Below are 24,913 nucleotides of genomic sequence, written 5' to 3'. Positions count from 1 at the left end.
GACGTACTTCTCCTGTGAGCAAAGCCTTGGCAGGGCCCGGTCGCCGTCCTGGATAGGGGCTGCAACTGCACATCTCAGAGCCACCATGTTCGGCATTGCTTCTTTGCCCGACAGTCACCTTGAACCAGCTGTCTGCTGTTGGCTGAAAGCAGCCCTACTTGTCCACGAAGCTGACTGGAATGGCGGGCTGTGCTGGCTAGCCAGATCGAGTCAACACCCCTGACTGTCTCTGACCCACTGCACTCGGGGGACTAGAAGATAGCAACTGCATCTACCTTCGTTGCCGAGTCACAGCAGCAGGAGGCCGCTCTGTGCGATGAATCCTGCATCCCTTCGCCCTGTCGCTGTCATCGTAGTTCCTGTACTTGCAGTCCCGGAGAAGATGTGTCTTCGAGTATTACATCCTTCCAAACTGAAGACTGGAATCACTTACTGTTTGATAACTTCTTCAATGCCACGTGGGTACAGACTGCCAGCGGTCGCACCGATGCTGACGAGCCACCAGTAAGCACTGACAGAGAGCGAGCATGAGCACAGACCTGGGGCAGCGGCGTGGTGCCGGCCACCGCGGTGTACTGGCGGAACACGTCGTGCGGGGCGGGTCCCAGCATCACGAACACGTCCACGATGCCGCTCTCCGACATGAAGTGAGCGTCCACCTGGGGACTGCTGGCCGCGCCCGACACGAAGCTCACTATGGAGGACACCACGTTCTGGTCGACCGTGTTGGCTATGTCCACCCACGTCTCGGCTGCATTCAGCCACAGCACGCCGGCTGTGTGCCCCTCCCTGCAACACAACCCCACGCCTTCCAATCCAACTGCACTTGGCTCTTACTGTTTAAGCCTGATCACGATTCGCCTTCGAAGGGTTCGGTCAGCTGGGTCTTAAGGATGCAGACGCTCGCTGGTGTTTCTGGTGTGGAATTCACTCTCAGCGCAACCGTTTAAACTAGCACGCTGTCTTTACGTTGTGTGTAGGGCAACTATGAGATGAGAATGGTGAGCATTATATGTTATGGCGAAGAGTTGATGATAAAGTTGTATTGTTAGTTCCTTTAGTGCTTTCAATATATCCTACCAGGAGTTTTATATCTAAATATTGTTACGATCGCGCTTGGCTGCAGTGCTTGGCGTCGCCGCGCTCGTTCGGCCTGTCAGCGCCCCCCTTCCACCTGCATCCTCTCCCTGGTATCTCGTGTCATACTATCTCGCTACATCCTGACCGTCGCAGCGCGCACCTGCCTCAGATCGGGTTACTTAAAAGAGGCCGCACTGCGGAATAAAAGGACTCAGACGCCTTTATCGGCGTTCTTAGAGCAGCCACCGCGTCCTTCGAGGACTCACAATGCGTTTCTGGGCATTTTGACGGCGAAGGTCGCAAGATATCTCGGAGACATGCCCGATTGTTCTGGACAGGAACCCAAGGGCTATATAAGGAGGTTGAGTCTGAGTCTGAGAGAGTGAGTTGGGAGTTCAGTGGGGAGTTCTCCCGCGACGGAGATCCGGGCGATAGTAACGCGGGTGCGGCAGAGTGGCGAAGTCCTTGGACGAAGGTTCCAGGGCAGGGAGTGAGTGAGTTCAGTGGAGTCGGGAGTTTCCGGGCGATAGAGTCGCGGGCGCGGCGGAGTCCCGAGTGAAGTTGCGAGCGAGTCGTCGTGTGGGATCTCGGCGAAGGGTGTGACGGCGGCGGCGGAGTGCGGCGACGGAGTCCCGCGGCGGAGACCCACGAGGGGTGCTGCGGCGAGAGTTGCACCGGAAGTGCGGCCCAGCGAGGTGTGTGAAACGAGTGACTGGGGAATAGACATTTCTTTAAGTGTAGTTAATTATTAGCCATCTTAGAAGATTAATTGTAAGTGACAAGTAGTGGTAATAAATAAAACTGAGTGTGTGAAATAAAATCTATTAATTGGGCTATCCTTATGAACCCGCAGGTAAATCGTAACAATATTATTCTGAAAGCACCCTTTTTTTCATAGCTATTTTCTCTTAAAAAAAAAATTCATAGTTAAAAAATAAAATATGGAAACAGTACTATAATTCAGTACCTAAGACTAGTGATGGGTCGATTCCGATTCCAGAATCGGCCGGTACCACCGATTCCACCATAATCGCGGGATTCAGAATACAATGGTTTTGAAATTGACCATGACCAATTCCTGCATTGTTTTTGTAAGTTTGCAAAACACATCTCCTACGCAACGTAAGAAAATATTAAAATGTATGCAAATTTAATTTTTAAACTACATAATAAAATCTTTTTTACGGAACTGAGATTTACGAATTTAGGTGATTTAACGTATTTATTAACTTGCACCGCCAATTTCCCCACTGTACAAATGCAGTATCTACTTTCCCGCTTTAAGCGAAAGCATTTTTCGGAAATTACGTTGCAGCAGCACTGCATTTAATAGTAAACCTTCAAAAAAAATTAGAAAAACCATCAATGTTTAAAGAAAATAATGTAAATTTTATTTACTAACTATTTGATCATGGCAGCTACGTTTGCCATTGTAAACAAACTAATTTTTTGTTTGTACTACCTGCCAGGGTAAACCATACGGCCATGAACCAAATCTTTGGTGACGTGAACGTGAAAATTAAAATGTTTCACATCTCTGCAATTTAAACTTTAAAGAATTATACATAAAATAATTTTTTAACGAGATTTTACCAAAATTCACAGTAGATTTAAGTTTAAAAGCAACATAACCAAATTGCTGTAAATCAGCGTTCTTGTGCGTGTTTAGCGATGCTCATTTTACATTAGAAATATTTTGGAAAGGCAGTTGGCAAATCTGAATTTCCAAACATTTCTGCTGAAACGTTCGTAAATGTTTATTACTTAACATAAACAATCTTTTGAAAGTACTTGTGTTAGTTCAATAGAAATGTTTCCAATTAATTTCTGAAATGAATTAAATGTTATCACGCGATTATTTGAAGAGTTTAAATATTTTGTGTAAGAAAATCTCACCATAAAATGTGGAAATTTTGAGATGCTTAACTCTTTCAGTGTGTGATCGACTCTTGTCGATTGCTGCCTCTTTGTTTAAAGTGCTGTGATCGACAAATGTCGATTTGCAATACTCAAGTCAGAGCGGAAGTCGATATAATTCCCGTGTGTGGTTTTTTCCTTGTTCTGTCATTACCTGCGATCTTTTGAGGAAATCTTGAACTACTTCGTTGAGTTTGCCGGTGGTTCAGTTGGTAAAAATTAAATTTTCTTTGTTCTATTGCTGATGTCTTTGAATTTGTACCGTGATATTTTTTTTGTTTTGAATATTTCTTACTATAAATTTTTTTTTTCCAGTAAACGTTATGCCAAAATATTAGTCTAAATATGTTTTGTTTTGTTTTATTTATTTATTTTTTTTTTATATTTTTTTTATATATATTCGGCATTTTTATTTTTGGTAGACATTTAGCAAAGAGACAGGTAAAAGTAATACGTCTTTGTGTAAACAAGTGTTTTTGATTCCATTTCTCTACATGGGTTAGATGTTATTTCAAAAATATGTTTTGTTTTATATTTTTTATATATATTCGGCATTTTTATTTTTGGTAGACATTTAGCAAAGAGACAGGTATAAGTAATACGTCTTTGTGTAAACAAGTGTTTTTGATTCCATTTCTCTACATGGGTTAGATGTTATTTCAAATACAGTGTCGACAGAGGATTTTTGTTTCATAACAGACAAAAGAGATATTTTGCATGACATTTTTGTAGGAATAAATAAAATGATTTTAATGTTATGATAGAAAAAATGGCAGACCGTAAACGTTTATATGATCCATCAAAACAAGAAGATTATACAAAATTACTGGAACTTTTAGCTGCAGATTCAGAATCTGAAGATGAAAACCCTAACAGTCAAAGTGATAGTGATGAAGACGTAGAGTGCAACGAGTCGAACTCTTGACAACGAAAATGAAGATGTGTCTGTAGATAGAAATACCTGGTTCCGGGTGAGTAAAGAAACTCCAGTGCATTTGAATTTGTGTAGTGGTGATTCATTCGACTTGACTATTGTAAGTGACCCCATAAATTTTAGTAGCCAATATAGTGCCTTTTCACAATTTATGCCAAGATCTGTGTTTGTCCATGAAGCTGATCAAACAAATTTGTAAGCACAACAGTTTTTGGACAAAACGCATGATTTTTCACCACGATCGAGGTATGCTAAATGGAAAGACTGTACAACTGAGGACATCGAAGCAATGGTAGCTATGGAGATAGGGATGGGCATGTGTCGAAAACCATCTCTAAAAGATTACTTCTCAGAAACAAGCTGGCTTCTTCGAACGCCAAATTTTGGAGAAGTTATGTCCAGAGATAAGTATTTTCTGTTGCGGTCTTTTGTACATTTCAACAACAATGCAAACTTTGTGAAGAAAGGGTTGCCCGAGTACGATCCATTGTTCAAAATTCGGCCAATAATAGAAATGACAAAAGAAACTTATTTACAACATGTTCAACCAGGGAAGTGTGTTTCAGTTGATGAAACAATGTTGAAGTTCACTGGCCGTCTATGGATCAAACAATATTTACCATCTAAACCATCAACAAAGTGGGGAATAAAACTGTGGTCACTGTGTGATAGCAAAACAGGTTTTTTATGTAAGTTCGACACATATGTAGGCAAAGGCAGTGGTGTGAAAACAGGCGAAACACTAGGTGAGCATGTTGTAAAAAATCTATTGAGAGGATTTGAAAAGAGCAATCGAATTGTGTATGTTGACAACTTTTTTTCTAGTCCAGTGCTTTTTCAATTTCTTTTAGAAAGTGAAATTGGAGCTTGCGGAACAGTCAGAAGCAACAGGAAAATGTTGCCAGGAGAAATGAAAATTTTGTCACTAAAGCGAGGTGAAGAACCTAAGTTCTGGCAAAATAAAAGAGGTATGATTGCATGTTCATGGCAAGACACTGGTCGTGTTAACATGTTGAGCACCGTACACTCTTCTGAAATTTTGACAGTAGACAGAAGAACTAAGAAAAGTGCAACTGGATTCGAAAAAGTGAAAAAGCCAAAACTTGTTGCAAACTACAACAAAAACATGAATGGTGTCGACAAGTTTGATCAACTGTGTACAAACTATGTGTATAAACATAAAAAATTGAAATGGTACCAAACAATTTGGTATTTTCTTATTGAATCTGCATTGGTGAACGGGAGAATTGCATACAATGAAATAAATAAGAAATCTGTCTCCGCAAGTGATTTTAGAACTGAAGTAATCTCAGGATTACTGAAAGATTACAATCGTGAACCTGCAGCCAAACGCGGTCGTAAAATCTGTGATTCTATGCCTTTGGCAAGGCTAAGTGAACGACATTTTATTGGTGAACAGGAAAATAAATCTCACAAGCCAAACTGTATTGTTTGTTCCGTACTACCAGGGCAGTGCAAGAAGAAAGGCAAAGGAATGTACAAAAGGAAGCAAACAATATTCTACTGCAAAAATTGTCCAGAAAATCCAGCAATGTGTACTGTACCATGTTTTGAAATCTACCACACAAAAAAAAGTTACAAAGTTACCTGTAATTGTTAAACACATCTTCATTGTTTATGATTATACTTTACATAGTTGACATTGAATCAAATGTTGCTAACCATATCTACTAATAAATAACAGAAACTGAACTAAAAACACCAAAAAATAAGTATATAACATATTTTAAAGTTATAATTATATGTTTGTTATGTATTTTTATGTTTATGTAAAAGATTGTACGTAGGTATATAATTAAGTGGGGAAGACCCGTTTGTAATAATCTAATAGTGTTTTCGCAAGTGAACTTCCTACTGATATGTATTTACATAGTAACTATTGAAGTTGTAGCTATATAAAAAATCTTAAAAAATATAATTAATTCCAATTTGTGTAAAATTAAGTGTTTTGATTGTTTTAAGTTAAATTATTAATATAAAAATTTAAAAAAAAAATTATTTTTAATTAATTATATAAATTATAAAAATTTTTATAATAATTTTAAATAATGTATATTTTAATAAAAAAATAACATCTATTTAAATTTAAAGTTTTTAATCAATCTTAAATTATTTTGCACCACAAAATTATTATTTTTTATTTTCTGATTTTTTTGCAAAAATAATTACGCACTTAGGGTAATTTAACCACAAAAAATGCTGCACCAAAAGAGTTAAACATGCACAGATCTTTCTTACTCAAGAACAGAAAATTTATTTTCTCTTTACGGTTGTGAGGAACTGCGAGACTAGATGGATTTATTCTTTTCACCAAGTGAGATAATTAAGTCTTAGTTAATATATTAAAAAGTAAGCATCTCTGTTTTTTTTTTTGTGTGTGTGGTGCATATTTTTCCATCATAATGAGATAGGTAATAAAGTTTTATTTTTACATTTCCCTCTTTATTTTTTTTTTTTGGCACTGGTCCCTTGAAATATGTAAAAACGATGTTATATTGTCATTTTATTTGGATCATTATTTAGTTGTGCTTGAAAATAAAATTCTTAACCTAACCGTACAAACCCTCTTTTTTTACAATAAATAAATTGAGTTCATAATGTAAGGTATCTAAAGTTTTTAAGTTATAACATTATTTACAATTTACGACATAAGACATCTTTGATTATTGGCAGTGTTTGAACACGTGTTTCGTCTGACTATATGCAAGGTTAAAAGGCCAAATTGTGCTAGAAATTCAAGGTAGCGTAACTTGAGGGTAATGAAAATGCTTTTTAACATTATATAAGCTGTATATGTTAATTTATGCACAGAAAATGAAACACAATGCAATTACATTTTTAAAATCATAAACAACCTTTTTTTCTGAGTATATTACTCTGTTGAACATTGTCAGATAAAAATTAAGGAATCGGAATCGGATTCGAAGAATCGACCCTTTAATTTAAGAATTGAAAATGGAATCGGAATTTGGTATATTTTAGGAATCGGCCCAACACTACTTAAGACAATCTTAAAAGATTTTTGTTTTGAGATTTAATTCATACAACTCATATAACTTGAGCAAATATCAAAATACTGTATTTACCTGCAGAAGGGTTGCCCCTTCATATCGATCGTACCCTTAATTTTTGACAAAAATTCTACTATTTTCACTGTAAGGGTCCCGGTCACCCTCGAATATGAGTTGCGCCATATAACTGTCTCCAGTAGAATACAAGTGAAGTCTACATGGTCCGTGTCTCAGCTTATTGCCAAATAAGAAATGGCACAGATGTTTTTCGTCTTTCCCTCTTTAACTGTATGGCTTTTCCCTTCACACTAACACTATACAAAAAAAAAAAAAAAGAAATGGTTGCTATTTGTTGTATTTGTATCTATGTTTTCCTTCCCGTCTTCCCCAAGAGAGAAAAGACTGCAGGCTATTTCCTTCTCAATTTTTTGTCAGTTTCTTCAATAAAAACAAGCAGTAGTTTTGTCATGAATGAAATGTTGCAGTAGAAAGCATGGGCAACTGTGTCTCGTCAAAGTTATTTCTTTTTTACTGCAAAATATGTTCTACTTTTGATACCGAGACATTCAGTGAGATGGTCATGAGGGGCCAGCCCTGTGGAAAAATCTGATGTTAATTATTCTAATAAACTTGTGGAAAAAAATATGTGCTTGGAAATTTACGAATCTAGTACAATATCGCAGTCAATCTCTATCAAGACAATGATTCAGCAGTTAATAGCGACTCGCCCCCCAATCAGTTGCTGGCAATCGAGTTGCCGGTGTGAAAGGGCTCTTAGGCCCTACGACATCAGAATGCACACAAGGAGTAACCATACTTACCCATGCCCAACAAGAAATGGAATCGATCCATACAGAGCCATGGGGTTGTGGAGTTCGTACTCAAACACATCCAAGTTGTACAAACGATAGGGATCAGTGTTTCTGAAAAACAAAAAATAAAATAGTTAAAACAAAACTAGAACCTCTGAATAAAACCAAAATGAAATGTGAGTGGCCACGAGCACTCACTTGGTGGACTTGAGGGCAAAGGAGTCTGCGTGCTCAGGAATGCCGTACGCCCGGTGCGCGCCGACAAAAGAGAAGTCCAAGGCCACAGCTTCCGGTCCAAACTCCTTGGTGTCGTGAAAGGACTTGAAGTTCTCTTCCCACGCGCCCGGGTCGGTGTCCGCAGCATCTTGGGACGGGGCAGCCGCGTCCGCCGCCCCCTCTTCACCCTCCTTCCTGCAACACAATCGCACTCCACCGTGGATGTCCAGACTCCTCACGGTTCCTGGCCGGCTGTGGCAAAACCCATGTTCAGTCATCTCTGGCATGGATTAACCAGTTTTCACAATCGAGTATAACAATTTTTAGTAGCATACATCATCCGAAAAGAAAAATATTCTCAAGAAAAGAATAAAAAAACTAGTATTAACATGGAGCAATCTGCAGTGCCATTACATCTTTTAACAAGCGCTAACTTATTCTTTGTTAGACTGTGGTGATATATACCATGCCAGAGAGGTCAGTAAGTTTAGGGGATTGGTGCATAGTAACAGTGTTTAATAAACGCTAGCTTATTACTGCTAGATGGTCTGCTAGCTAGCGGGTCAGACTGTGCTAGCTCCCGCGAGGGAAGGATGTCGAAGCCCTGCCACCTGTCGGAGACCTCCGCATCTCGTCTCTTCCTCGTACGTACTTAGTTGGTAGTTGGTAGTTTTTTATGATTACAAACTTGAAAATTCACCAATTTGGAAGTCAAAATATGATCTTACAACAATAGAATTCTTGGTATAATTAAATTTATTACATTCAATGTTTAGAATTTAGATTCCACCCTGTCTTTCTATACAGAACTGGTTAGATCTAAAATTGAATATGGTTCTATTATTTGGAAAAGTATCGATAATTCCAATATTGGAAAACATACAAATGTACAAATATAAATAAATAACTGAATATCATAATATTCACAAGAATATTAATAATGGCAAGTACAAGTATGTAAAACCAGATCACTGCTGTGGCCTGCTGATACAGCTGAGTGATCCAGAGCTGGAGAGCCAGAGGGCAGGGAGCACAGAGGCCGGGGGCGGAGGACACTCACTGCTGTGGCCTGCTGATACAGCTGAGTGACCCAGAGCTGGAGAGGCAGAGGGCAGGGAGCACAGAGGCCGGGGGCGGAGGACACTCACTGCTGTGGCCTGCTGATACAGCTGAGTGACCCAGAGCTAGAGAGGCAGAGGGCAGGGAGCACAGAGGCCGGGGGCGGAGGACACTCACTGCTGTGGCCTGCTGATACAGCTGAGTGACCCAGAGCTGGAGAGGCAGAGGGCAGGGAGCACAGAGGCCGGGGGCGGAGGACACTCACTGCTGTGGCCTGCTGATACAGCTGAGTGATCCAGAGCTGGAGAGGCAGAGGGCAGGGAGCACAGAGGCCGGGGGCGGAGGACACTCACTGCTGTGGCCTGCTGATACAGCTGAGTGATCCAGAGCTGGAGAGGCAGAGGGCAGGGAGCACAGAGGCCGGGCGCGGAGGACACTCACTGCTGTGGCCTGCTGATACAGCTGAGTGACCCAAGGCTGGGGAGGCAGAGGGCAGGGAGCACAGAGGCCAGGGGCGGAGGACACTCACTGCTGTGGCCTGCTGAAACAGCTGAGTGACCCAGAGCTGGGGAGGCAGAGGGCAGGGAGCACAGAGGCCGGGGGCGGAGGACACTCACTGCTGTGGCCTGCTGATACAGCTGAGTGACCCAGAGCTGGAGAGGCAGAGGGCAGGGAGCACAGAGGCCGGGGGCGGAGGACACTCACTGCTGTGGCCTGCTGATACAGCTGAGTGACCCAGAGCTAGAGAGGCAGAGGGCAGGGAGCACAGAGGCCGGGGGCGGAGGACACTCACTGCTGTGGCCTGCTGATACAGCTGAGTGACCCAGAGCTGGAGAGGCAGAGGGCAGGGAGCACAGAGGCCGGGGGCGGAGGACACTCACTGCTGTGGCCTGCTGATACAGCTGAGTGATCCAGAGCTGGAGAGGCAGAGGGCAGGGAGCACAGAGGCCGGGGGCGGAGGACACTCACTGCTGTGGCCTGCTGATACAGCTGAGTGATCCAGAGCTGGTGAGGCAGAGGGCAGGGACCACAGAGGTTGGGGACGGAGGACACTCACTGCTGTGGCCTGCTGATACAGCTGAGTGACCCAGAGCTGGAGAGGCAGAGGGCAGGGAGCACAGAGGCCGGGGGCAGAGGACACTCACTGCTGTGGCCTGCTGATACAGCTGAGTGATCCAGAGCTGGAGAGGCAGAGGGCAGGGAGCACAGAGGCCGGGGGCGGAGGACACTCACTGCAGTGGCCTGCTGATACAGCTGAGTGATCCAGAGCTGGAGAGGCAGAGGGCAGGGACCACAGAGGTTGGGGACGGAGGACACTCACTGCTGTGCTCTGCTGATACAGCTGAGTGACCCAAGGCTGGGGAGGCAGAGGGCAGGGAGCACAGAGGCCGGGGGCGGAGGACACTCACTGCTGTGGCCTGCTGATACAGCTGAGTGACCCAGAGCTGAGGAGGCAGAGGGCAGGGAGAACAGAGGACACTCGCTGCTGTGGCCTGCTGAAACAGCTGAGTGATCCAGAGCTGTGGAGGCAGAGGGCAGGATGCACAGAGGCTGGGGACGGAGGACACTCACTGCTGTGGCCTGCTGATACAGCTGAGTGATCCAGAGATGGGGAGGCAGAGGGCAGGGACCACAGAGGTTGGGGACGGAGGACACTCACTGCTGTGGCCTGCTGATACAGCTGAGTGATCCAGAGCTGTGGAGGCAGAGGGCAGGATGCACAGAGGCTGGGGAAGGAAGGACACTCACTGCTGTGGCCTGCTGATACAGCTGAGTGACCCAAGGCTGGGGAGGCAGAGGGCAGGGAGCACAGAGGCCGGGAGCGGAGGACACTCACTGCTGTGGCCTGCTGATACAGCTGAGTGACCCAGAGCTGGGGAAGCAGAGGGCAGGGAGCACAGAGGACACTCGCTGCTGTGGCCTGCTGATACAGCTGAGTGATCCAGAGCTGTGGAGGCAGAGGGCAGGATGCACAGAGGCTGGGGACGGAGGACACTCGCTGCTGTGGCCTGCTGATACAGCTGAGTGATCCAGAGCTGTGGAGGCAGAGGGCAGGATGCACAGAGGCCGGGGGCGGAGGACACTCACTGTTGTGGCCTGCTGATACAGCTGAGTGACCCAAGGCTGGGGAGGCAGAGGGCAGGGAGCACAGAGGCCGGGGGCGGAGGACACTCACTGCTGTGGACTGCTATTACAGCTGAGTGACCCAGAGCTGGGGAGGCAGAGGGCAGGGAGCACAGAGGACACTCGCTGCTGTGGCCTGCTGATACAGCTGAGTGATCCAGAGCTGTGGAGGCAGAGGGCAGGATGCACAGAGGCTGGGGACGGAGGACACTCGCTGCTGTGGCCTGCTGATACAGCTGAGTGATCCAGAGCTGTGGAGGCAGAGGGCAGGATGCACAGAGGCCGGGGGCGGAGGACACTCACTGCTGTGGCCTGCTGATACAGCTGAGTGATCCAGAGCTGGAGAGGCAGAGGGCAGGGAGCACAGAGGCCGGGAGCGGAGGACACTCACTGCTGTGGCCTGCTGATACAGCTGAGTGACCCAAGGCTGGGGAGGCAGAGGGCAAGGAGCACAGAGGCCGGGGGCGGAGGACACTCACTGCTGTGGAATGCTGATACAGCTGAGTGACCCAGAGATGGGGATGCAGAGGGCAGGGACCACAGAGGTTGGGGACAGAGGACACTCGCTGCTGTGGCCTGCTGATACAGCTGAGTGATCCAGAGCTGTGGAGGCAGAGGGCAGGATGCACAGAGGCTGGGGACAGAGGACACTCACTGCTGTGGCCTGCTGATACAGCTGAGTGATCCAGAGATGGGGAGGCAGAGGGCAGGGACCACAGAGGTTGGGGACGGAGGACACTCACTGCTGTGGCCTGCTGATACAGCTGAGTGATCCAGAGCTGTGGAGGCAGAGGGCAGGATGCACAGAGGCTGGGGACGGAGGACACTCTCTGCTGTGGCCTGCTGATACAGCTGAGTGATCCAGAGCTGTGGAGGCAGAGGGCAGGATGCACAGAGACTGGGGACGGAGGACACTCACTGTTGTGGCCTGCTGATACAGCTGAGTGACCCAGAGCTAGAGAGGCAGAGGGCAGGGAGCACAGAGGCCGGGGGCGGAGGACACTCACTGCTGTGGACTGCTGATACAGCTGAGTGACCCAAGGCTGGGGAGGCAGAGGGCAGGGAGCACAGAGGCCGGGGACGGAGGACACTCACTGCTGTGGCCTGCTGATACAGCTGAGTAATCCAGAGATGGGGAGGCAGAGGGCAGGGACCACAGAGGTTGGGGACGGAGGACACTCACTGCTGTGGCCTGCTGATACAGCTGAGTGATCCTGAGCTGTGGAGGCAGAGGGCAGGATGCACAGAGGCTGGGGACGGAGGACACTCACTGTTGTGGCCTGCTGATACAGCTGAGTGACCCAGAGCTAGAGAGGCAGAGGGCAGGGAGCACAGAGGCCGGGGGCAGAGGACACTCACTGCTGTGGACTGCTGATACAGCTGAGTGACCCAGAGATGGGGATGCAGAGGGCAGGGACCACAGAGGTTGGGGACGGAGGACACTCGCTGCTGTGGCCTGCTGATACAGCTGAGTGATCCAGAGATGGGGAGGCAGAGGGCAGGGACCACAGAGGTTGGGGACGGAGGACACTCACTGCTGTGGCCTGCTGATACAGCTGAGTGACCCAGAGCTAGAGAGGCAGAGGGCAGGGAGCACAGAGGCCGGGGGCGGAGGACACTCACTGCTGTGGACTGCTGATACAGCTGAGTGACCCAGAGATGGGGATGCAGAGGGCAGGGACCACAGAGGTTGGGGACGGAGGACACTCGCTGCTGTGGCCTGCTGATACAGCTGAGTGATCCAGAGCTGTGGAGGCAGAGGGCAGGATGCACAGAGGCTGGGGACGGAGGACACTCACTGTTGTGGCCTGCTGATACAGCTGAGTGACCCAGAGCTAGAGAGGCAGAGGGCAGGGAGCACAGAGGCCGGGGGCGGAGGACACTCACTGCTGTGGACTGCTGATACAGCTGAGTGATCCAGAGATGGGGAGGCAGAGGGCAGGGAGCACAGAGGCCGGGGGCGGAGGACACTCACTGCTGTGGACTGCTGATACAGCTGAGTGACCCAGAGATGGGGATGCAGAGGGCAGGGACCACAGAGGTTGGGGACGGAGGACACTCGCTGCTGTGGCCTGCTGATACAGTTGAGTGATCCAGAGCTGTGGAGGCAGAGGGCAGGATGCACAGAGGTTGGGGACGGAGGACACTCGCTGCTGTGGCCTGCTGATACAGCTGAGTGATCCAGAGATGGGGAGGCAGAGGGCAGGGAGCACAGAGGCCGGGGGCGGAGGACACTCACTGCTGTGGACTGCTGATACAGCTGAGTGACCCAGAGATGGGGATGCAGAGGGCAGGGACCACAGAGGTTGGGGACGGAGGACACTCGCTGCTGTGGCCTGCTGATACAGCTGAGTGATCCAGAGATGGGGAGGCAGAGGGCAGGGAGCACAGAGGCCGGGGGCGGAGGACACTCACTGCTGTGGACTGCTGATACAGCTGAGTGACCCAGAGATGGGGATGCAGAGGGCAGGGACCACAGAGGTTGGGGATGGAGGACACTCGCTGCTGTGGCCTGCTGATACAGCTGAGTGATCCAGAGCTGTGGAGGCAGAGGGCAGGATGCACAGAGGTTGGGGACGGAGGACACTCGCTGCTGTGGCCTGCTGATACAGCTGAGTGATCCAGAGATGGGGAGGCAGAGGGCAGGGAGCACAGAGGCCGGGGGGGGAGGACACTCACTGCTGTGGACTGCTGATACAGCTGAGTGACCCAGAGATGGGGATGCAGAGGGCAGGGACCACAGAGGTTGGGGACGGAGGACACTCGCTGCTGTGGCCTGCTGATACAGCTGAGTGATCCAGAGCTGTGGAGGCAGAGGGCAGGATGCACAGAGGCTGGGGACGGAGGACACTCACTGTTGTGGCCTGCTGATACAGCTGAGTGACCCAGAGCTAGAGAGGCAGAGGGCAGGGAGCACAGAGGCCGGGGGCGGAGGACACTCACTGCTGTGGACTGCTGATACAGCTGAGTGACCCAGAGATGGGGATGCAGAGGGCAGGGACCACAGAGGTTGGGGACGGAGGACACTCGCTGCTGTGGCCTGCTGATACAGCTGAGTGATCCAGAGCTAGAGAGGCAGAGGGCAGGGAGCACAGAGGCCGGGGGCGGAGGACACTCACTGCTGTGGCCTGCTGATACAGCTGAGTGATCCAGAGCTGTGGAGGCAGAGGGCAGGGAGCACAGAGGCTGGGGACGGAGGACACTCACTGTTGTGGCCTGCTGATACAGCTAAGTGACCCAGAGCTAGAGAGGCAGAGGGCAGGGACCACAGAGGTTGGGGACGGAGGACACTCACTGCTGTGGCCTGCTGATACAGCTGAGTGACCCAAGGCTGGGGAGGCAGAGGGCAGGGAGCACAGAGGCCGGGGGCGGAGGACACTCACTGCTGTGGACTGCTGATACAGCTGAGTGATCCAGAGCTGTGGAGGCAGAGGGCAGGAAGCACAGAGGCTGGGGACGGAGGACACTCACTGCTGTGGCCTGCTGATACAGCTGAGGGACCCAGAGCTGGGGAGGCAGAGGGCAGGGAGCACAGAGGACACTCACTGCTGTGGCCTGCTGATACAGCTGAGTGATCCAGAGCTGTGGAGGCAGAGGGCAGGATGCACAGAGGCTGGGGACGGAGGACACTCACTGCTGTGGCCTGCTGATACAGCTGAGTGACCCAGAGCTAGGGAGGCAGAGGGCAGGGAGCACAGAGGCCGGGGGATGAGGACACTCACTGCTGTGGACTGCTGATACAGCTGAGTGACCCAGAGATGGGGATGCAGAGGGCAGGGACCACAGAGGTTGGGGACGGAGGACACTCACTGCTGTGGCCTGCTGATACAGCTGAGTGACCAAGAGCTGGGGAGGAAGAGGGCAGGGAGCACAGAGGCTGGGGACGGAGGACACTCACTGCTGTGGCCTGCTGATACAGCTGAGTGACCAAGAGCTGGGGAGGAAGAGGGCAGGGAGCACAGAGGCTGGGGACGGAGGACACTCGCTGCTGTGGCCTGCTGATACAGCTGAGTGTCCCAGAGCTGGGGAGGCAGAGGGCAGGGAGCACAGAGGACACTCGCTGCTGTGGCCTGCTGATACAGCTGAGTGATCCAGAGCTGTGGAGGCAGAGGGCAGGATGCACAGAGGCTGGGGACGGAGGACACTCACTGCTGTGGCCTGCTGATACAGCTGAGTGACCCAAGGCTGGGGAGGCAGAGGGCAGGGAGCACAGAGGCTGGGGACGGTGGACACTCACTGCTGTGGCCTGCTGATACAGCTGAGTGATCCAGAGCTGTGGAGGCAGAGGGCAGGATGCACAGAGGCCGGGGGCGGAGGACACTCACTGCTGTGGACTGCTGATACAGCTGAGTGACCCAGAGATGGGGATGCAGAGGGCAGGGACTACAGAGGTTGGGGACGGAGGACACTCGCTGCTGTGGCCTGCTGATACAGCTGAGTGATCCAGAGCTAGAGAGGCAGAGGGCAGGGAGCACAGAGGCCGGGGGCGGACGACACTCACTGTTGTGGCCTGCTGATACAGCTGAGTGACCCAGAGCTAGAGAGGCAGAGGGCAGGGAGCACAGAGGAAGGGGGCGGAGGACACTCACTGCTGTGGACTGCTGATACAGCTGAGTGACCCAGAGATGGGGAGCAGAGGGCAGGGACCACAGAGGTTGGGGACGGAGGACACTCGCTGCTGTGGCCTGCTGATACAGCTGAGTGATCCAGAGCTAGAGAGGCAGAGGGCAGGGAGCACAGAGGCCGGGGGCGGAGGACACTCACTGCTGTGGCCTGCTGATACAGCTGAGTGATCCAGAGCTGTGGAGGCAGAGGGCAGGGAGCACAGAGGCTGGGGACGGAGGACACTCACTGTTGTGGCCTGCTGATACAGCTAAGTGACCCAGAGCTAGAGAGGCAGAGGGCAGGGACCACAGAGGTTGGGGACGGAGGACACTCACTGCTGTGGCCTGCTGATACAGCTGAGTGACCCAAGGCTGGGGAGGCAGAGGGCAGGGAGCACAGAGGCCGGGGGCGGAGGACACTCACTGCTGTGGACTGCTGATACAGCTGAGTGATCCAGAGCTGTGGAGGCAGAGGGCAGGATGCACAGAGGCTGGGGACGGAGGACACTCACTGCTGTGGCCTGCTGATACAGCTGAGTGACCCAGAGCTGGGGAGGCAGAGGGCAGGGAGCACAGAGGACACTCACTGCTGTGGCCTGCTGATACAGCTGAGTGATCCAGAGCTGTGGAGGCAGAGGGCAGGATGCACAGAGGCTGGGGACGGAGGACACTCACTGCTGTGGCCTGCTGATACAGCTGAGTGACCCAAGGCTGGGGAGGCAGAGGGCAGGGAGCACAGAGGCCGGGGGCGGAGGACACTCACTGCTGTGGCCTGCTGATACAGCTGAGTGACCCAGAGCTGGGGAGGCAGAGGGCAGGGAGCACAGAGGACACTCGCTGCTGTGGCCTGCTGATACAGCTGAGTGATCCAGAGCTGTGGAGGCAGAGGGCAGGATGCACAGAGGCTGGGGACGGAGGACACTCGCTGCTGTGGCCTGCTGATACAGCTGAGTGATCCAGAGCTGTGGAGGCAGAGGGCAGGATGCACAGAGGCCGGGCGCGGAGGACACTCACTGCTGTGGCCTGCTGATACAGCTGAGTGACCCAAGGCTGGGGAGGCAGAGGGCAGGGAGCACAGAGGCCGGGGGCGGAGGACACTCACTGCTGTGGACTGCTGATACAGCTGAGTGACCCAGAGCTGGGGAGGCAGAGGGCAGGGAGCACAGAGGACACTCGCTGCTGTGGCCTGCTGATACAGCTGAGTGATCCAGAGCTGTGGAGGCAGAGGGCAGGATGCACAGAGGCTGGGGACGGAGGACACTCGCTGCTGTGGCCTGCTGATACAGCTGAGTGATCCAGAGCTGTGGAGGCAGAGGGCAGGATGCACAGAGGCCGGGGGCGGAGGACACCCACTGCTGTGGCCTGCTGATACAGCTGAGTGATCCAGAGCTGGAGAGGCAGAGGGCAGGGAGCACAGAGGCCGGGAGCGGAGGACACTCACTGCTGTGGCCTGCTGATACAGCTGAGTGACCCAAGGCTGGGGAGGCAGTGGTCAAGGAGCACAGAGGCCGGGGGCGGAGGACACTCACTGCTGTGGACTGCTGATACAGCTGAGTGACCCAGAGATGGGGATGCAGAGGGCAGGGACCACAGAGGTTGGGGACAGAGGACACTCGCTGCTGTGGCCTGCTGATACAGCTGAGTGATCCAGAGCTGTGGAGGCAGAGGGCAGGATGCACAGAGGCTGGGGACAGAGGACACTCACTGCTGTGGCCTGCTGATACAGCTGAGTGATCCAGAGATGGGGAGGCAGAGGGCAGGGACCACAGAGGTTGGGGACGGAGGACACTCACTGCTGTGGCCTGCTGATACAGCTGAGTGATCCAGAGCTGTGGAGGCAGAGGGCAGGATGCACAGAGGCTGGGGACGGAGGACACTCACTGCTGTGGCCTGCTGATACAGCTGAGTGATCCAGAGCTGTGGAGGCAGAGGGCAGGATGCACAGAGACTGGGGACGGAGGACACTCACTGTTGTGGCCTGCTGATACAGCTGAGTGACCCAGAGCTAGAGAGGCAGAGGGCAGGGAGCACAGAGGCCGGGGGCGGAGGACACTCACTGCTGTGGACTGCTGATACAGCTGAGTGACCCAAAGCTGGGGAGGCAGAGGGCAGGGAGCACAGAGGCCGGGGACGGAGGACACTCACTGCTGTGGCCTGCTGATACAGCTGAGTGATCCAGAGATGGGGAGGCAGAGGGCAGGGACCACAGAGGTTGGGGACGGAGGACACTCACTGCTGTGGCCTGCTGATACAGCTGAGTGATCCTGAGCTGTGGAGGCAGAGGGCAGGATGCACAGAGGCTGGGGACGGAGGACACTCTCTGTTGTGGCCTGCTGATACAGCTGAGTGATCCAGAGCTGTGGAGGCAGAGGGCAGGATGCACAGAGGCCGGGGGCGGAGGACACTCACTGCTGTGGACTGCTGATACAGCTGAGTGACCCAGAGATGGGGATGCAGAGGGCAGGGACCACAGAGGTTGGGGACGGAGGACACTCGCTGCTGTGGCCTGCTGATACAGCTGAGTGATCCAGAGCTAGAGAGGCAGAGGGCAGGGAGCACAGAGGCCGGGGGCGGAGGACACTCACTGTTGTGGCCTGCTGATACAGCTGAGTGACCCAGAGCTAGAGAGGCAGAGGGCAGGGAGCACAGAGGAAGGGGGCGGAGGACACTCACTGCTGTGGACTGCTGATACAGCTGAGTGACCCAGAGATGGGGAGCAGAGGGCAGGGACCACAGAGGTTGGGGACGGAGGACACTCGCTGCTGTGGCCTGCTGATACAGCTGAGTGATCCAGAGCTAGAGAGGCAGAGGGCAGAGAGCACAGAGGCCGGGGGCGGAGGACACTCACTGCTGTGGCCTGCTGATACAGCTGAGTCATCCAGAGCTGTGGAGGCAGAGGGTAGGGAGCACAGAGGCTGGGGACGGAGGACACTCACTGTTGTGGCCTGCTGATACAGCTAAGTGACCCAGAGCTAGAGAGGCAGAGGGCAGGGACCACAGAGGTTGGGGACGGCGGACACTCACTGCTGTGGCCTGCTGATACAGCTGAGTGACCCAAGGCTGGGGAGGCAGAGGGCAGGGAGCACAGAGGCCGGGGGCGGAGGACACTCACTGCTGTGGACTGCTGATACAGCTGAGTGATCCAGAGCTGTGGAGGCAGAGGGCAGGATGCACAGAGGCTGGGGACGGAGGACACTCACTGCTGTGGCCTGCTGATACAGCTGAGTGACCCAGAGCTGGGGAGGCAGAGGGCAGGGAGCACAGAGGACACTCACTGCTGTGGCCTGCTGATACAGCTGAGTGATCCAGAGCTGTGGAGGCAGAGGGCAGGATGCACAGAGACTGGGGACGGAGGACACTCACTGCTGTGGCCTGCTGATACAGCTGAGTGACCCAGAGCTAGGGAGGCAGAGGGCAGGGAGCACAGAGGCCGGGGGATGAGGACACTCACTGCTGTGGACTGCTGATACTGCTGAGTGACCCAGAGATGGGGATGCAGAGGGCAGGGACCACAGAGGTTGGGGTCGGAGGACACTCACTGCTGTGGCCTGCTGATACAGCTGAGTGATCCAGAGCTGGAGAGGCAGAGGGCAGGGACCACAGAGGTTGGGGACGGAGGACACTCACTGCTGTGCTCTGCTGATACAGCTGAGTGACCCAAGGCTGGGGAGGCAGAGGGCAGGGAGCACAGAGGCCGGGGGCGGAGGACACTCACTGCTGTGGCCTGCTGATACAGCTGAGTGACCCAGAGCTGAGGAGGCAGAGGGCAGGGAGCACAGAGGACACTCGCTGCTGTGGCCTGCTGAAACAGCTGAGTGATCCAGAGCTGTGGAGGCAGAGGGCAGGATGCACAGAGACTGGGGACGGAGGACACTCACTGCTGTGGCCTGCTGATACAGCTGAGTGATCCAGAGATGGGGAGGCAGAGGGCAGGGACCACAGAGGTTGGGGACGGAGGACACTCACTGCTGTGGCCTGCTGATACAGCTGAGTGATCCAGAGCTGTGGAGGCAGAGGGCAGGATGCACAGAGGCTGGGGACGGAGGACACTCACTGCTGTGGCCTGCTGATACAGCTGAGTGACCCAAGGCTGGGGAGGCAGAGGGCAGGGAGCACAGAGGCCGGGGGCGGAGGACACTCACTGCTGTGGCCTGCTGATACAGCTGAGTGACCCAGAGCTGGGGAGGCAGAGGGCAGGGAGCACAGAGGACACTCGCTGCTGTGGCCTGCTGATACAGCTGAGTGATCCAGAGCTGTGGAGGCAGAGGGCAGGATGCACAGAGGCTGGGGACGGAGGACACTCGCTGCTGTGGCCTGCTGATACAGCTGAGTGATCCAGAGCTGTGGAGGCAGAGGGCAGGATGCACAGAGGCCGGGGGCGGAGGACACTCACTGCTGTGGCCTGCTGATACAGCTGAGTGACCCAAGGCTGGGGAGGCAGAGGGCAGGGAGCACAGAGGCCGGGGGCGGAGGACACTCACTGCTGTGGACTGCTGATACAGCTGAGTGACCCAGAACTGGGGAGGCAGAGGGCAGGGAGCACAGAGGACACTCGCTGCTGTGGCCTGCTGATACAGCTGAGTGATCCAGAGCTGTGGAGGCAGAGGGCAGGATGCACAGAGGCTGGGGACGGAGGACACTCGCTGCTGTGGCCTGCTGATACAGCTGAGTGATCCAGAGCTGTGGAGGCAGAGGGCAGGATGCACAGAGGCCGGGGGCGGAGGACACTCACTGCTGTGGCCTGCTGATACAGCTGAGTGATCCAGAGCTGGAGAGGCAGAGGGCAGGGAGCACAGAGGCCGGGAGCGGAGGACACTCACTGCTGTGGCCTGCTGATACAGCTGAGTGACCCAAGGCTGGGGAGGCAGAGGGCAAGGAGCACAGAGGCCGGGGGCGGAGGACACTCACTGCTGTGGACTGCTGATACAGCTGAGTGACCCAGAGATGGGGATGCAGAGGGCAGGGACCACAGAGGTTGGGGACAGAGGACACTCGCTGCTGTGGCCTGCTGATACAGCTGAGTGATCCAGAGCTGTGGAGGCAGAGGGCAGGATGCACAGAGGCTGGGGACAGAGGACACTCACTGCTGTGGCCTGCTGATACAGCTGAGTGATCCAGAGATGGGGAGGCAGAGGGCAGGGACCACAGAGGTTGGGGACGGAGGACACTCACTGCTGTGGCCTGCTGATACAGCTGAGTGATCCAGAGCTGTGGAGGCAGAGGGCAGGATGCACAGAGGCTGGGGACGGAGGACACTCACTGCTGTGGCCTGCTGATACAGCTGAGTGATCCAGAGCTGTGGAGGCAGAGGGCAGGATGCACAGAGACTGGGGACGGAGGACACTCACTGTTGTGGCCTGCTGATACAGCTGAGTGACCCAGAGCTAGAGAGGCAGAGGGCAGGGAGCACAGAGGCCGGGGGCGGAGGACACTCACTGCTGTGGACTGCTGATACAGCTGAGTGACCCAAGGCTGGGGAGGCAGAGGGCAGGGAGCACAGAGGCCGGGGAAGGAGGACACTCACTGCTGTGGCCTGCTGATACAGCTGAGTGATCCAGAGATGGGGAGGCAGAGGGCAGGGACCACAGAGGTTGGGGACGGAGGACACTCACTGCTGTGGCCTGCTGATACAGCTGAGTGATCCTGAGCAGTGGAGGCAGAGGGCAGGATGCACAGAGGCTGGGGACGGAGGACACTCACTGTTGTGGCCTGCTGATACAGCTGAGTGACCCAGAGCTAGAGAGGCAGAGGGCAGGGAGCACAGAGGCCGGGGGCAGAGGACACTCACTGCTGTGGACTGCTGATACAGCTGAGTGACCCAGAGATGGGGATGCAGAGGGCAGGGACCACAGAGGTTGGGGACGGAGGACACTCGCTGCTGTGGCCTGCTGATACAGCTGAGTGATCCAGAGATGGGGAGGCAGAGGGCAGGGACCACAGAGGTTGGGGACGGAGGACACTCACTGCTGTGGCCTGCTGATACAGCTGAGTGACCCAGAGCTAGAGAGGCAGAGGGCAGGGAGCACAGAGGCCGGTAGCGGAGGACACTCACTGCTGTGGACTGCTGATACAGCTGAGTGACCCAGAGATGGGGATGCAGAGGGCAGGGACCACAGAGGTTGGGGACGGAGGACACTCGCTGCTGTGGCCTGCTGATACAGCTGAGTGATCCAGAGCTGTGGAGGCAGAGGGCAGGATGCACAGAGGTTGGGGACGGAGGACACTCGCTGCTGTGGCCTGCTGATACAGCTGAGTGATCCAGAGATGGGGAGGCAGAGGGCAGGGAGCACAGAGGCCGGGGCGGAGGACACTCACTGCTGTGGACTGCTGATACAGCTGAGTGACCCAGAGATGGGGATGCAGAGGGCAGAGACCACAGAGGTTGGGGACGGAGGACACTCGCTGCTGTGGCCTGCTGATACAGCTGAGTGATCCAGAGCTGGAGAGGCAGAGGGCAGGGACCACAGAGGTTGGGGACGGAGGACACTCACTGCTGTGCTCTGCTGATACAGCTGAGTGACCCAAGGCTGGGGAGGCAGAGGGCAGGGAGCACAGAGGCCGGGGGCGGAGGACACTCACTGCTGTGGCCTGCTGATACAGCTGAGTGACCCAGAGCTGGGGAGGCAGAGGGCAGGGAGCACAGAGGACACTCACTGCTGTGGCCTGCTGATACAGCTGAGTGATCCAGAGCTGTGGAGGCAGAGGGCAGGATGCACAGAGGCTGGGGACGGAGGACACTCACTGCTGTGGCCTGCTGATACAGCTGAGTGACCCAGAGCTAGGGAGGCAGAGGGCAGGGAGCACAGAGGCCGGGGGATGAGGACACTCACTGCTGTGGACTGCTGATACAGCTGAGTGACCCAGAGATGGGGATGCAGAGGGCAGGGACCACAGAGGTTGGGGTCGGAGGACACTCACTGCTGTGGCCTGCTGATACAGCTGAGTGATCCAGAGCTGGAGAGGCAGAGGGCAGGGACCACAGAGGTTGGGGACGGAGGACACTCACTGCTGTGCTCTGCTGATACAGCTGAGTGACCCAAGGCTGGGGAGGCAGAGGGCAGGGAGCACAGAGGCCGGGGGCGGAGGACACTCACTGCTGTGGCCTGCTGATACAGCTGAGTGACCCAGAGCTGAGGAGGCAGAGGGCAGGGAGCACAGAGGACACTCGCTGCTGTGGCCTGCTGAAACAGCTGAGTGATCCAGAGCTGTGGAGGCAGAGGGCAGGATGCACAGAGACTGGGGACGGAGGACACTCACTGCTGTGGCCTGCTGATACAGCTGAGTGATCCAGAGATGGGGAGGCAGAGGGAAGGGACCACAGAGGTTGGGGACGGAGGACACTCACTGCTGTGGCCTGCTGATACAGCTGAGTGATCCAGAGCTGTGGAGGCAGAGGGCAGGATGCACAGAGGCTGGGGACGGAGGACACTCACTGCTGTGGCCTGCTGATACAGCTGAGTGACCCAAGGCTGGGGAGGCAGAGGGCAGGGAGCACAGAGGCCGGGGGCGGAGGACACTCACTGCTGTGGCCTGCTGATACAGCTGAGTGAGCCAGAGCTGGGGAGGCAGAGGGCAGGGAGCACAGAGGACACTCGCTGCTGTGGCCTGCTGATACAGCTGAGTGATCCAGAGCTGTGGAGGCAGAGGGCAGGATGCACAGAGGCTGGGGACGGAGGACACTCGCTGCTGTGGCCTGCTGATACAGCTGAGTGATCCAGAGCTGTGGAGGCAGAGGGCAGGATGCACAGAGGCCGGGGGCGGAGGACACTCACTGCTGTGGCCTGCTGATACAGCTGAGTGACCCAAGGCTGGGGAGGCAGAGGGCAGGGAGCACAGAGGCCGGGGGCGGAGGACACTCACTGCTGTGGACTGCTGATACAGCTGAAAGACCCAGAACTGGGGAGGCAGAGGGCAGGGAGCACAGAGGACACTCGCTGCTGTGGCCTGCTGATACAGCTGAGTGATCCAGAGCTGTGGAGGCAGAGGGCAGGATGCACAGAGGCTGGGGACGGAGAACACTCGCTGCTGTGGCCTGCTGATACAGCTGAGTGATCCAGAGCTGTGGAGGCAGAGGGCAGGATGCACAGAGGCCGGGGGCGGAGGACACTCACTGCTGTGGCCTGCTGATACAGCTGAGTGATCCAGAGCTGGAGAGGCAGAGGGCAGGGAGCACAGAGGCCGGGAGCGGAGGACACTCACTGCTGTGGCCTGCTGATACAGCTGAGTGACCCAAGGCTGGGGAGGCAGAGGGCAAGGAGCACAGAGGCCGGGGGCGGAGGACACTCACTGCTGTGGACTGCTGATACAGCTGAGTGACCCAGAGATGGGGATGCAGAGGGCAGGGACCACAGAGGTTGGGGACAGAGGACACTCGCTGCTGTGGCCTGCTGATACAGCTGAGTGATCCAGAGCTGTGGAGGCAGAGGGCAGGATGCACAGAGGCTGGGGACAGAGGACACTCACTGCTGTGGCCTGCTGATACAGCTGAGTGATCCAGAGATGGGGAGGCAGAGGGCAGGGACCACAGAGGTTGGGGACGGAGGACACTCACTGCTGTGGCCTGCTGATACAGCTGAGTGATCCAGAGCTGTGGAGGCAGAGGGCAGGATGCACAGAGGCTGGGGACGGAGGACACTCACTGCTGTGGCCTGCTGATACAGCTGAGTGATCCAGAGCTGTGGAGGCAGAGGGCAGGATGCACAGAGACTGGGGACGGAGGACACTCACTGTTGTGGCCTGCTGATACAGCTGAGTGACCCAGAGCTAGAGAGGCAGAGGGCAGGGAGCACAGAGGCCGGGGGCGGAGGACACTCACTGCTGTGGACTGCTGATACAGCTGAGTGACCCAAGGCTGGGGAGGCAGAGGGCAGGGAGCACAGAGGCCGGGGAAGGAGGACACTCACTGCTGTGGCCTGCTGATACAGCTGAGTGATCCAGAGATGGGGAGGCAGAGGGCAGGGACCACAGAGGTTGGGGACGGAGGACACTCACTGCTGTGGCCTGCTGATACAGCTGAGTGATCCTGAGCAGTGGAGGCAGAGGGCAGGATGCACAGAGGCTGGGGACGGAGGACACTCACTGTTGTGGCCTGCTGATACAGCTGAGTGACCCAGAGCTAGAGAGGCAGAGGGCAGG

General features: G+C 53.9%; 1 protein-coding gene across 1 annotated transcript in view; it reads right to left on the bottom strand.

Moving 5' to 3' along the window:
- LOC134539497 (neutral alpha-glucosidase AB) overlaps positions 1–24,913 on the bottom strand; it is a 163,741-nt gene that overhangs the window by 44,107 nt on the left and 94,721 nt on the right. Inside the window, exons 5-7 of the mRNA XM_063381573.1 lie at positions 7,974–8,186; positions 7,785–7,886; positions 540–789 (exon numbers count right to left, since the gene is read on the bottom strand). Of these exons, the coding sequence (XP_063237643.1) occupies positions 540–789; positions 7,785–7,886; positions 7,974–8,186 (565 nt within the window). The remainder of the gene's footprint in view (positions 1–539; positions 790–7,784; positions 7,887–7,973; positions 8,187–24,913) is intronic.

Source organism: Bacillus rossius, chromosome 15 (assembly GCF_032445375.1).
Source record: "Bacillus rossius redtenbacheri isolate Brsri chromosome 15, Brsri_v3, whole genome shotgun sequence".
Classification (NCBI taxonomy): Eukaryota; Metazoa; Arthropoda; class Insecta; order Phasmatodea; family Bacillidae; genus Bacillus; species Bacillus rossius.
Note: the sequence above shows the minus strand (reverse complement) of the source record. Positions and strands in the feature narration are given on the sequence as shown.